The 12,953-nt window shown below is 52.0% G+C and overlaps 1 protein-coding gene across 3 annotated transcripts in view; it reads left to right on the top strand.

Annotated features, from left to right (window-relative positions):
- The window catches only part of NCAPD2 (non-SMC condensin I complex, subunit D2), a 37,014-nt gene extending 26,625 nt beyond the window's left edge, over positions 1-10,389 (top strand). For all 3 annotated transcript variants that reach the window (XM_011982951.1, XM_011982950.1, XM_011982952.1), the window contains 18 exons: positions 248-487; positions 1,273-1,447; positions 1,705-1,789; positions 4,039-4,172; positions 4,525-4,657; positions 4,743-4,827; positions 4,904-5,071; positions 5,342-5,514; positions 6,231-6,342; positions 6,422-6,545; positions 6,627-6,782; positions 7,133-7,310; positions 7,399-7,493; positions 7,953-8,033; positions 8,214-8,397; positions 9,125-9,251; positions 9,354-9,509; positions 9,755-10,389. In XM_011982951.1, the coding sequence (XP_011838341.1) occupies positions 248-487; positions 1,273-1,447; positions 1,705-1,789; positions 4,039-4,172; positions 4,525-4,657; positions 4,743-4,827; positions 4,904-5,071; positions 5,342-5,514; positions 6,231-6,342; positions 6,422-6,545; positions 6,627-6,782; positions 7,133-7,310; positions 7,399-7,493; positions 7,953-8,033; positions 8,214-8,397; positions 9,125-9,251; positions 9,354-9,509; positions 9,755-9,840 (2,492 nt within the window). In that variant the 3' untranslated portion in view covers positions 9,841-10,389. The remainder of the gene's footprint in view (positions 1-247; positions 488-1,272; positions 1,448-1,704; positions 1,790-4,038; positions 4,173-4,524; positions 4,658-4,742; positions 4,828-4,903; positions 5,072-5,341; positions 5,515-6,230; positions 6,343-6,421; positions 6,546-6,626; positions 6,783-7,132; positions 7,311-7,398; positions 7,494-7,952; positions 8,034-8,213; positions 8,398-9,124; positions 9,252-9,353; positions 9,510-9,754) is intronic.
- Positions 10,390-12,953: the final 2,564 nt, after the last annotated feature.

Here is a 12,953-nt window from a genome sequence, read left to right on the forward strand (position 1 = left end):
GGTGCCTGTAATCCCAGCTACTCGGGAGGCTGAGGCAGGAGAATGGCGTGAACCTGGGAGGCGGAGCTTGCAGTGAGCCGAGATCGTGCCGCTGCACTCCAGCCTGGGTGACAGAGCGAGACTCTGTCTCAAAAATAATAATAATAAAATAATAAGTAAGTAAATATCCAGGAATGTTGACAGCTATTGGAGTCCCCTGTATCCCCTTGAACGAAAGAAACCATCCTGTACTTCTCTAACTCCTTAGGCCCAGCAGCTTCCACACAAGAAAAGAATCCCCAGGAGTCTGTAGGAAACATGGTCACAGGACAGACTGTCTATAAAAATAAGCCCAGTGTGTTGGAGCCTGAGGAGTCCAGGGGAAGTGATGAACTGATGAAGCAGGAGATGCTGGTGCAGTATCTGCAGGATGCCTACAGCTTCTCCCGGAAGATTACAGCGGCCATTGGCATTACCAGCAAGATGATGTATGAAAACACAACTACAGGTATGCCAGAGTTCCTTTCCATAAGGACAGCCTTGGGGTTCTTTTGGATTTTTTAATTTTTTAAATTTTTATTAATAATAGATATGGGACCTTCCTTTGTTGCCCAGGCTGGTCTCCAACTCCTGGGCTCAGGCAATTCTTCTGCATCAGCCTCCCAAAGTGCTGGTATTACAGGTGTGAGCCACTGCACCCAGCCATGGATTTTGGAGTTGTTGTCCATATTTTATTGATACATCTGTCTCCTCCTTTAAAAGGCAGGGGTTCTCAGTTGGGCGCGATGGCTCATGCCTGTAATCCCAACACATTGGGAGGCCAAAGCCAGGAGGACAGGTTGAGGCCAGGCGTTCGAGAGCAGCCTGGCAACATAGCAAGACCCCATTTCTACAAAGAAACAAAAATTAGCTGGGCTTGATGGCACACACCTGTAGTTCCAGGTACTCGGAAGCCTGGGCAGGAGGATTGCTTGAGCCCAGGAGTTTGAGGCTGTAGTGAGCTGTGGTCATGCCACTGCCCTCTAGCCAGAGCAACAGAATAAGAACCTGTGTCTTAAAAAAAAGAAAAAAAAAGGCAGGGGTTCTTTATTTCTATTTGCTTCCTCTAGACACAGCTTATACATTTTAATGCATATAGTATTTCATGATAAGGCCTTACAGGAGGAGTCGACACTCTCAGGGAAAATGAGGAAGGCCTCCATTTGCATCTTGTTACATTCAGAAAGGTTCTGTCTTTAGGTATTGAGGGGGTTTTGCGAAGTAGATGGGTGACATTTGTACATGTTCTCTCAGTGGTGCAGGAGGTGATTGAATTCTTTGTGATGGTCTTCCAATTTGGGGTACCCCAGGCCCTATTTGGGGTGCGCCGTATGCTGCCTCTCATCTGGTCTAAGGAGCCTGGTGTCCGGGAAGCTGTGCTTAATGCCTTCCGCCAACTCTACCTCAACCCCAAAGGGGACTCTGCCAGGTATATGGGGTACTTTTGCCTTTGCTGACTTTTCCAAGGTCAGCTTCTCACAGGACTTTCCTTGTCTCCTAAAGGAAGAGGTGCATTTCTCCCAAGGAGTTCCAGATCCATAGGCAGTCCATCATAACGGGGCTTCGGGTGGGGCTCGGTTTCCAGGGAGAGCAGTTATTTAACACTGGTGGGATAGCCCTAAGCACTGTTGGCCAAGTTCCGCTTCCCAATCTTATAATGACCGCTGATCTCTGCTGTTCCCACAGAGCCAAGGCCCAGGCTTTGATTCAGAATCTCTCTCTGCTGCTAGTGGATGCCTCGGTTGGGACCATTCAGTGTCTTGAGGAAATTGTAAGGCTTCCTGCTTTCATTTTCTTTATTCATTCAACAAGTATTTTTGGGGTTTTTTGTTTTTTGTTTTGAGATGGAGTCTCGCCCTGTTGCCCAGGCTGGAGTGCAGTGGCGCAATCTTGGCTCACTGCAACCTCTGCCTCCCCGGTTCAAGTGATTCTCCTGCCTCAGCCTCCTGAGTAGCTGGGACTACAGGCGTGCGCCACCACGCCTGGCTACTTTTTTGTATCTTTAGTAGAGACAGGATTTCACCATGTTGGCCGGGCTGGTCTTGAACCCTTGACCTCATGATCCACCCGCCTCAACCTCCCAAAGTGCTGGGATTACAGGTGTGAGCCAGCGCGCCTGGCAACAAGTATTATTGAGTTATTACTATGTATTTAGCAATTTACTTAGCCCCAGAAAGAAGTGTAAGACTATTTGCTTTCATGTTCCCAACTTTAAAGGAACCAACAGTCTAGTTAGTAGACAAAAACCACAGAACATTTTTAGAACAATGCAGCAGATAGGTAATAAAGTGCCAGAATAAGTTGTACAGGTAATGGTTGTCACAGCAATAACATAACAACATCACTTATATGGTATTTCATATATGACAGGCACTCACATGTTACAGTAACTTGTTTAATCCTCACGACAGCCCTGTGAGGTAGTATTATCTGCTTTTTACAATGAGAAATCTGAGGCACAGAGAAGTTACTGAACTTGGCTGGTTACAGCTAGTTAGTGGCAAAGTTTGAGATTCAAACTCGGGCAATAAGAGCTCTAGAAAACATACTCTTAACTTCTGTGTTCTACTGAGGGGTGCAGAGTAGGAAAGAGAGCGGTTTGGGGTAAGATGGTCAGGAAGCTTCCTGAAGGTGGTAGGACTTAAGCTGGGTCTCAAAAGATGAGTAGGATTTAGAGAATCAGCAAGGAGGGAGGGCATTTCAAACAGAACCCAAGAAAAAGCACAGTTCACATTGTAGAACAAAGAAGATTGTGTTCTGGTTCAAATGATCTGGAAAAGGCCGGGCGTGGTGGCTCATGCCTGTAATCCCAGCACTTTGGGAGGCCGAGGTGGCAGATTACCTGAGGTCTGAGGTCAGGAGTTCGAGACCAGCCTGACCAACATGGTGAAACCCCATCTCTACTGAAAATACAACAAAATTAGCCAGATGTGGTGGTGGCCGCCTGTAGTCCCAGCTACTCGGGAGGCTGAGGCAGGAGAGTCACTTGAATCCAGGAGGTGGAGGTAGCAGTGAGCCGAGATTGCACCACTGCACTCCAGCCTGGGTGACAGAGGGAGGCTGTCTCAAAAAATAAAAATAAAAATTATCTGGAAAAGATGAGAAAGTTGTGAATGTAGGTTGGAATTAAACTGTGAAAGTCCCTGAATGACTTCAGGAGTCTAGGACTTTAACTGTGTTAGCCAGGCACCCAGCATTTGAGTGAGACCATTCTGCTTTGTAGCATTTGCACTGTGGGCACAGAGAGTGGAAGTGGCACTGACCTCCAGCTCCTGCTGGGAAGAGTGCTCCTGCCAGCCACATTTTTCTCCTCACTGGGGAAAAGAAAAGAGCCTGGTGGTGGTGATTGGCCACGATGTCATAGGCCAGTTACTGGCAAAAGCCCTACAAGAGGCAGGGGAGAGCAGCTGCAAACTGGGGTGCAGCAGAAGTGATGTGGGGAAGCAGAGGCTGAGACCAACCCATGGGACAGGAAGGCCGGTGGAGGCTGCTGCCGTGGGCAGTAACGAGGCGCTGGACTTGGGGATTGGAGAAATCACTACAGAATGGGCTTAACTGAAGACAAATTTTTAAAGGAAAAGTAGTGACTGATTTGTAAAAAAATTAGGTGACTGAAATTTTAAGCCTATGTAACTGATAGAGTGTTGATACCACTGGCAAAATGAAAACGCAAGGAAGGATGATGGCTTCCATGTTAGACATGTTGAGTTTGTGATAATGGCAAGAAAACCTGTTAGAAATCTCCAGACTTAGAACTGTGGACCCACATGGAACTCAAAAGGTCAGTTTCGATATGTCACTTGAATAAAATAGTTTTGGAGGCATGAGAGTGGAAAAGTAGAGAATGGAAAGAGAAGTGCCTCTCAAACCCCTGCCTTACATTTTGAGCCTCCTCTTTCTTTTTCCACTCCTAAGTATTACTTTTTCTACTTCAGGTTCTCAATATCATCTTCAGAAAAGCAGACCAAAGATCAAGGAATTGTTCATTTTTGGCTTGAGCCCTTTTTCTTTTCTCCTTAGCTCTGTGAGTTTGTGCGGAACGATGAGTTGAAACCAGCAGTGACCCAGCTGCTGTGGGAGCGGGCCACCGAGAAGGTCGCCTGCTGTCCTCTGGAGCGCTGTTCCTCTGTCATGCTTCTTGGCATGATGGCACGGTGAGGCTCAAATCCAGCAGGCAAAGGGGTGGGAGAGCAAAGGAGGGTTCTGAGAAGGCTCCTTTTCCTTCAGTGACATTGTCACAGTGAGGCCCACCTGAGCTCTGCTGTGAGTTATGATGCCACCTAAATGGGAAAGAAAATAGTGAGAGTAGCAGCCCTCTTGCCTAGTAGAAGTAGTGGGATTCAGTAAAGCAACAGGACCCAAGGGGCTGGCCTCGCGCCAGAGCCTCGCTGTAGTGTTCCAAGGCTCTAGACGCCGCGTGGGCTGCTGGTGCCTATCCCTGTTGGCCCTTTCTCCCCGTTGAGTCCAATCCATGACTGCCTTTCACTCTGTGACTTCCTTCCCCAGAGGAAAGCCAGAAATTGTGGGAAGCAATTTAGACACACTGGTGCGCATAGGGCTGGATGAGAAGTTTCCACAGGACTACAGGCTGGCCCAGCAGGTGTGCCATGCCATTGCCAACATCTCTGACAGGAGAAAGGTATGTGGGGTGGTTCCAAACTAAGGAGAGTGGAGATCCTTGTGTCCACCCTGTACACACACCCACGGTGTCTTGTTCTCCACAGCCTTCTCTGGGCAAACGTCAACCCCCCTTCCGGCTGCCTCAGGAACACAGGTTGTTTGAGCGACTGCGGGAGACGGTCACAAAAGGTGAGCTCTCAGGAAAGGCCTTGGGCAGATTTGGGCCCTTTGTTGCAGTGAACAGCTTCTCCCTTCTCCTCTGCAGGCTTTGTCCACCCAGACCCACTGTGGATCCCATTCAAAGAGGTGGCAGTGACCCTCATTTACCAACTGGCAGAGGGCGCCGAAGTGATCTGTGCCCAGATATTGCAGGGCTGTGCAAAACAGGCCCTGGAGAAGCTAGAAGAGAAGAGAACCAGTCAGGAGGACCCGAGTAAGTGGGCAGGGGTTGACTCCCTGAGGCAGCCAGCTTCTGTTTTCCCTGCAGGGCCAGGAGCCACTGCCACCACCACTTTCTGCAACGACCCTTAGTGTACACTGTCTCGTTTTGTCCAAGTTGAAGTTGGACCAGTTCCCACCCCCAACTCTTACTTCACTAGTTTGAATAGCACGTGAGCAAGGGGAAGATCAGGAAAAATCAGATTCAGGTTTGATGGGACTTAAAAATGTCTCTTTGCCCGCCTTCCCTCTCCCTCTCCTCTAGGGGAGTCCCCCGCAATGCTCCCCACTTTCCTGTTGATGAACCTGCTGTCCCTGGCTGGGGATGTGGCTCTGCAGCAGCTGGTCCACTTGGAGCAGGCAGTGAGTGGAGAGCTCTGTCGGCGCCGAGTTCTCCGGGAAGAACAGGAGCACAAGACCAAAGATCCCAAGGAGAAGGTGTGTGAATGTCCTCAGCACTTCCCAGATTTATTTCATTACCTCAGCTCAGAGCTGAGCTGATCCTCTTCCGGCAATCTGCTCCTCTGCTATTACATGAAGCGAAGAATTTCTGCGTCTCTGTGGCTACTACCCTAGGAATCGTTCGTGTGAACAATGATGAAACTGTCAGTGATCACCCAGGAAGGAAAGATTTAGGTCAGTGCAGAGTGTGGAGTTGGACACCTCAGCATAAGATAGAGGCTTTTTGTCTGAGGCAGGGTTTGTCAGAACATGCACATACCCGCCCGCCTTTTCCATCAGCCTTCGTTGCTGGCCTGGCCCGGGATGGGGCCTGCGTTCTCTCCACTAGAGGCAGTGATGTCTTGCAGACAAATAAGACACAGAGCCTTGCAGCACTGGAGAAAATAAAAGTCTGACCTCTGTGACTTTGAACCATTGTCTGGCATGATCCATCTGTTTACCATACATAGGAAACGATGTGTTTCATGAGGAAGAGGCGTAGAAACACGCTTTGGTAACTTAAAAACAAATGGGGGCCTCATTGTTTCCCTGTTTAATTCAGGAATCCTTTCTCTTTACAGACACATTTGACAATTCTCTAAATGGTTTTGTAGAATGTGCCCTTCCTCACGTTGTTCATGCCAAATAAAGTATGGGCTGGAATCAAAAATGATGTCTCTGCTTATCCTGATCCCCGCCTTCATTCCCTTTAGAATACAAGCTCTGAGACCACCATGGAGGAGGAGCTGGGGCTGGTTGGGGCAACAGCAGATGACACAGAGGCGGAACTCATCCGCGGCATCTGCGAGATGGAACTGTTGGACGGTGAGAACACTTGCTGCACTCAGCAGTTTCTTCCCAATTGACAGAACCTGTCCCAAACCTGCAGTTACTCTTCCAACAGGCAAACAGACACTGGCTGCCTTTGTTCCACTCTTGCTTAAAGTCTGCAACAACCCAGGCCTCTATAGCAACCCAGACCTCTCTGCAGCTGCCTCACTTGCCCTTGGCAAGTTCTGCATGATCAGGTAGGCCGTGGGGTTGGTACCACCTTCTCAAGGAAGATGGAGATGAAATGGCTTCCCTGATGATCCTCCTCTTGCTCCTAGTGCCACTTTCTGTGACTCCCAGCTTCGTCTTCTGTTCACCATGCTGGAAAAGTCTCCACTTCCCATTGTCCGGTCTAACCTCATGGTTGCCACTGGGGATCTGGCCATCCGCTTTCCCAATCTGGTGGACCCCTGGACTCCTCATCTGTATGCTCGGTAAGAGACCCCTCACAACGTGGTGGCAGTTCCCAAGAGCTCCGGAGTCTGTTCAGAGTCAGTGTGAGAATCACCAGGGCTCTTCCCCTAGGCTTTGGCATCACGGCGAACATCTGCTTGATACTTGACCTGTACAGGCCCCTGGCTAAGAGTCACCCCAGTGGGACTGACACTTCCGGTTAGAAGCTTCACCTCTTTCCCCCACTCCAGCTTTCAACTCTAGACAGCTTTCTGACTGCTTCTGGAGTGGCAGAGCATGGGATAATCGATTCCTGCTGAGGGCCTTTTCTACCAGCGTTAGGGTGTAGTCCGGAGGTCTCGGTCCCCATGACCCGCAATTCCATTCCTAGCCTCCGGGACCCTGCTCAGCAAGTGCGGAAAACAGCGGGGCTGGTGATGACCCACCTGATCCTCAAGGACATGGTGAAGGTGAAGGGGCAGGTGAGCGAGATGGCAGTGCTACTCATCGACCCCGAGCCTCAGATTGCTGCCCTGGCCAAGAACTTCTTCAACGAGCTCTCCCACAAGGTGAGAGGCAGCGAGGCACTGAGGGCTTGCTGCAGAGGGAATATGTCGGTCACCTCATCTCCTTAACACGGCTCTCTCTGTCTTACAGGGCAACGCAATCTATAATCTCCTTCCAGATATCATCAGCCGCCTGTCAGACCCCGAGCTGGGGGTGGAGGAAGAGCCGTTCCACACCATCATGAAGTATTGTTCCCCGGGCCTTGTGGCACATTTTCCACATAGCGCAGGCTTAGGAATCAGACACCCCTGTATTTGAATTCCACCTCGGCTACTTTTTAGCTGTATAGCCTTCAGCAATAACTTAGCCTCTTTGTGCCTATTTCTTCTTCTTTTGAGGCTGATGATACTTAACCCTTAGTTCTTGAAAATACTAAATAAGATAAAGTTCCTAACATGGTGGCAGGCATACAGTAGCACTCACTACCTAGCAGCTGTTCCTGTTCATTTCCATTCACAGTGAAAATTCCTGAGGTAGGGGGTCCTTCTCTGCTGAATGGGGCTCTGCTGAAGGGGAGGGGTGAGGCAGAGGCCATGGCAGAGAACATCAGGGAAGACTGGGCTGGGGGAGGGTCCAGGGTTGGTCTTAGTGGATGGCAGAGCTGGCCCTGGGCCATCGCACATCCTCATCTCCCCTTCCTGCAGACAGCTTCTCTCCTACATCACCAAGGACAAGCAGACAGAGAGCCTGGTGGAAAAGCTGTGTCAGCGGTTCCGCACAGCCCGGTATGCTGCCCTCCCTGAGGGTTCTTTGTGCGAGCAGGGCCCTGCAGGGGAGAAAGGTCCATCCCCCACCCCTTCCCTGCCGGCACCGTGGCATCCCTGGGACTGGGAAGGCTGATGGGGAAAGTTGAGCCTTTACTGGCTGGATCTCGCGGTTCCTCACAAAGCCCTTCCTGTCTGCAGAACTGAGCGGCAGCAGCGAGACCTGGCCTACTGTGTGTCACAACTGCCCCTCACAGAGCGAGGCCTCCGCAAGATGCTTGACAATTTTGACTGTTTTGGAGACAAACTGTCAGATGAGTCCATCTTCAGTGCTTTTTTGTCAGTTGTGGGCAAGCTGCGACGCTGGGCCAAGCCTGAGGGCAAGGTGAGCAGTGCGGACACTTCCATGCCTGTCGGGATCCGGGCTGGCTGAGACATCTGCCGACCCTGGGCCACATCCAGCTCTCGCAGTCACGTTCCCGTCCGACTTATCCCCAGCTTGGTTGCAACCAAATTGCCAGAGTGACCCAAGACCAGATCTTTCTGTCTCCAGTTCTTTTTTTATTACTCCAAAAACACAACCAAAGTAGCATCTCATCCAATTCTTGTTTGTTTCAGTTTTTCTTTCTTTTTCAGAGCAGTTTTAGGTTCAAAGCAAAATTGAGCAGAAAGTACAGGGAGTCCCCATCTACCCCTTGCTCCTACACATCACAGCCTAACCCACCGCCAACATCCTGCACCAGGGAGGTACATTTGTTACGCTGAACCTACATTGACACCTCATCTCCCAAAGTCATGGTTTACATTGGGGTTCACTGTACGTAATGACATACCCACCACTGTGATATCATACAGAAGAGTTTCACTGCCCTACAAATCCCCTGCACTCCACCTGTTTATCCCTCTGTCCTCACAACTCCTGATCTTTTTACTGTTGCCATTGCTTTGTCTTTTCCAGAATGTATCACTGGAACGATCCAGCATGGAGCCTTCTCAGCTTGCCTTCTTCGTAATGTGCATTTAAGGCCCTCCATGTCTTCTGTGGCCTTGTTTCTTTTTAATCAGAAGTAACTGTTTTCAGGCCTGCTCTTCATCTCCTTTTCTCCCTCCAGGCTGTAATAGATGAATTTGAGCAGAAGCTTCGGGCCTGTCATACCAGAGGTTTGGATGGGATCGATGAGCTTGAGATTGGCCAGGCAGGTAGCCAGAGAGCCCCAGCAGCCAAGAGGCCATCCACTGGTGCGTGAGGCAGGCTGTATGGCGGGACCAGACTGGGCCTTCCCCTCCCGCAGTGATCTGTTTCTTCTTCTTTTTTAAATCACATTTTCCTGCCTCTTCTAGTTTCTAGGCACCAACCTCCGGCTTCTACAGCCTCAGACAATGACTTTGTCACACCAGAGCCCCGCCGCACTACCCGTCGGCATCCAAACACCCAGCAGCGAGCTTCCAAAAAGAAACCCAAAGTTGTCTTCTCAAGCGATGAGTCCAGTGAGGAAGGTATGATGCTCCCGCCTGTCCCCGCCCAGAAGGCGCACAGCCAGGGTGCGGAGGGCTGCTTTCCACGGGACCTGCTGTGGGGGCCTGAGTGTAGATGCCCTGCCCACTGCCCCAGCAGGGCCTCCTGTACAGCTTGGATTTTATTTCTGCAGGGTGGTGTGGGATCGTCCCACTTGTTCTCTCATATCTATTTTTCACCATCTTTGTGACTCAGCTTTTTCTTATTCCTCTAATTCTTTGCATAGATCTTTCAGCAGAGATGACAGAAGACGAGACACCCAAGAAAACAACCCCCATTCTCAGAGCATCGGCTCGCAGGCGCAGACTCTAGGAGGCGCGCTCCCGCGCGCTCCCCGCCAGCACGGACCCTAGGACTTGTAGGGTGACCCGGAATTCTAATTGTTACCCTTGTAAAATATTTGTCTGTCTTTTAACAAAAACAAAAAACAAACAAAACCAGCCGGGCGCAGTGACTCACGCCTGTAATCCCAGCACTTTGGGACACCGAGGCGGGTGAATCACCTGAGGTCTGGAGTTCGAGCCTGACCAACATGGAGAAACCCTGTCTCTACTAAAAATTAAAAATTAGCCAGGCGTGATGGCGTGCACCTGTAATCCCAGCTACTCGGGAGGGTGAGGCAGGGAAATCGCTTGAACCTGGGAGGCAGAGGTTGCAGTGAGCCGAGATCACCCTACTGCACTCCAGCCTGGGCCACAAGAGTGAAACTCCATCTCAAAAAAAAAGTACATACACGATCTTTAAAATGCAAGGCCTTTCTCTTAAATTAGCCTAATTGAACTGCATTGAGCTGCTTTCACTTTGGAATATGTTTGCCAATCTCCTTGTTTTCTAATGAATAAATGTTTTTATATACTTTTAGACATTTTTTCCTAAGCTTGTCTTTGTGTCATCTTTCACATTAGCCCAGATTCATGCAGCAGACAGAGGGTTATCAGTGCAGAGAGAGATGAGCGAGCCCAGAGAACTAGGGCCTGTCCCAGGATGGCAGATGAGCTTCCTGCCCTATCACTGCCACCTTTCCCTTCTCAACCTCCGGACCCTGCGCAGTGACCAGCCAGCCTCGGGAGAATTATGCAGTGCCTCGGCTCCAGATCAGCGCTTCTGAACGGGGGCAATTTTGCCTGCCAGAGGACATTTGACAACACCTGGGGCCTTTTCTGTTGTCATAGCCTGTGGGGGAAGAATGCTACCAGCATTGGTGGGCAGAGGCCAGGGATGTTGCTAAACAGCCTACAGTGCACAGGGCAGCTCCTCAACAAAGAATTACACAGCCCAAAATGTCAATAGTGTCACAGTTGAGAAAACCTGCTCTAGACCAAGGGTTGCTTTCCTTTGTGTGCCTCACCCCACCCCCACTCGTGTTCCCTAATCCCATCTCCAAAGGCTGGCAGCAGACTGGGCCAGGCTGGTGGCAGGTCAGGTCATGATCCCCTCCAGCTCTGCAGGAGACAAGGTCTGTCTCCCGCATTCCTCACTGTTCCCGGGTCTGCAGGGGGCGCGGGCTATGCTGCAGGCGGGCTGCCCCTGAAGCCTGCCCACCCCTCTCCAGCTCCTCAAGTCTTCTCTGCTGAGTCACCTTAGAACAGGAGGCTGTGAGCTGGCTGTCGTGACCACACTGGTGCCTCTGCTGTCATGACAACAGCACACTACGTCAGTAGTGCTCCCTGGGCACCGAGCTCCCTCTTAGCAGGGAGAAGACAGTAATGAAAAATGACAAGCATGAGGCAGAGGGGAAGATGGCGCCCCCAAATCACGCTTGGTGGTGCAGGAGCATGGAGGTGCTTTTCACGCTCTGGATGGGAAAGGGTTAATGGTCCTGGTTGCAGGAATAGCTGAGTCAGAGGTGGGGCTTCCTCCACTCCCCCACCCCACCCTTCCACCATTAAGGACCCTCTTGCCTTGCTTTTGCTACTCTGCTCTGGGAGGTCATTGTGAAAAGCCCGCACCAACCATGCCAATGGCAGCCAGACGAGGACACAGCCTGGTTCTGGGTCCCAGGAGGAAAGGCAATCCCAGAAAGGCAGGGACAAGGACTGGAGTCCTGTGGGTGCCTTTTAAGCAAAGATTATCACCAGGCGGGCTAAACTTAGCAAACGGCTTTTAGCTAGAAGGGCAGGGGGCTGGTGTCAGGTTATGCTGGGCCAGCAAAGAGGCCCAGGATCCCCCTCCCATGCACCTGCTGATGGGCCAAGGCCACCCCACCCCACCCCCTTCCTTACAAGTGTTCAGCACGCTCCCATCCCACACTCACAAACCTGGCCCTCTGCCCTCCTACCAGAGAAATGGATACCCTGTGGGAAGGGGCAGGGGGCCTGTTCCCACCATGTGCCCAAGACCTCTTTTCCCACTTTTTTCCTCTTCTTGACTCACCCTGCCCTCAATATCCCCCAGCGAAGCCAGTGAAGGGGAGTCCCTGGCTCCTGGCTCGCCTGCACGTCCCAGGGCGGGGAGGCACTTCCGCCCTCACGTCCCGCTCTTCGCCCCGGGCTGGGTGGAGTGAAAGGCACACTGTCTCTCACCCTAGGCAGCACAGCCCACGGGGCTCCAGGAGTGACTTTGTGGGAGGCCTCTGGGCCCCCACCAGCCATCCTGTCCTCCGCCTGGGGCCCCAGCCCGGGGAGAGCCGCTGGTGCACACAGGGCCTGGATTGTCTGCCCTAATCATCAGGTCCAAGCTACAGGGCTGCAGGACATCGTGACCTTCCGTGTAGAAACCTCCCCCTCAAGCCGCCTCCCGAGCCTCCTTCCTCTCCAGGCCCCCACTGCCCAGTGCCCAGCCCAGGCCTCGGTCCCAGAGAGGCCAGGAGCCAGGAGATGGGGAGGGGGAAGTGGGGGCTGGGAAGGGCCCACGGGCCCCTCCTAGCCCTTTGCCTCAGCTATTCCGGTGTCACTACCGCAGAGCCTCGAGGAGAAGTTCCCCAACTTTCCCGCCTCTCAGCCTTTGAAAGAAAGGGGAGGGGGCAGGCCGCGTGCAGCCGCGAGCCGTGCAGGGCTCGGGCTCCAATTCCCCATCTCAGTCGCTCCCAAAGTCCTGTTTCATCCGTGCGTGTAAGGGCCCCCGTCCTTGACTCCCTAGTCTCCTGCTGCCCACACTCCAGTCCTGGGAACCAGCACCGATCACCTCCCATCGGGCCAGTCTCAGTCCCTTCCCCCCTCCGTCGGGGCCCACACGCTTGATGCGTGCCCAGTTGAACTAGGCGGCTGCGGAAAAAAAAAAAAAGAGCAGGGAGAAAGCAGGGCCCCGCTACTCGCGGTTTTACGGGCGCACGTAGCTCAGGCCTCAAGTCCTTGGACTGGGACTGGCTGAGCCCGGCGGGAGGCGGGGTCAGAGTCACCGCCTGCCGCCGCGCCCCCGGGTTTCTATAAATTGAGCCCGCAGCCTCCCCCTGCGCTCTCTTCTCCTCCTGTTCGAGAGTCAGCCGC

Source organism: Mandrillus leucophaeus, unplaced genomic scaffold (genome assembly GCF_000951045.1).
Source record: "Mandrillus leucophaeus isolate KB7577 unplaced genomic scaffold, Mleu.le_1.0 Scaffold245, whole genome shotgun sequence".
In the NCBI taxonomy this organism is placed as follows: domain Eukaryota; kingdom Metazoa; phylum Chordata; class Mammalia; order Primates; family Cercopithecidae; genus Mandrillus; species Mandrillus leucophaeus.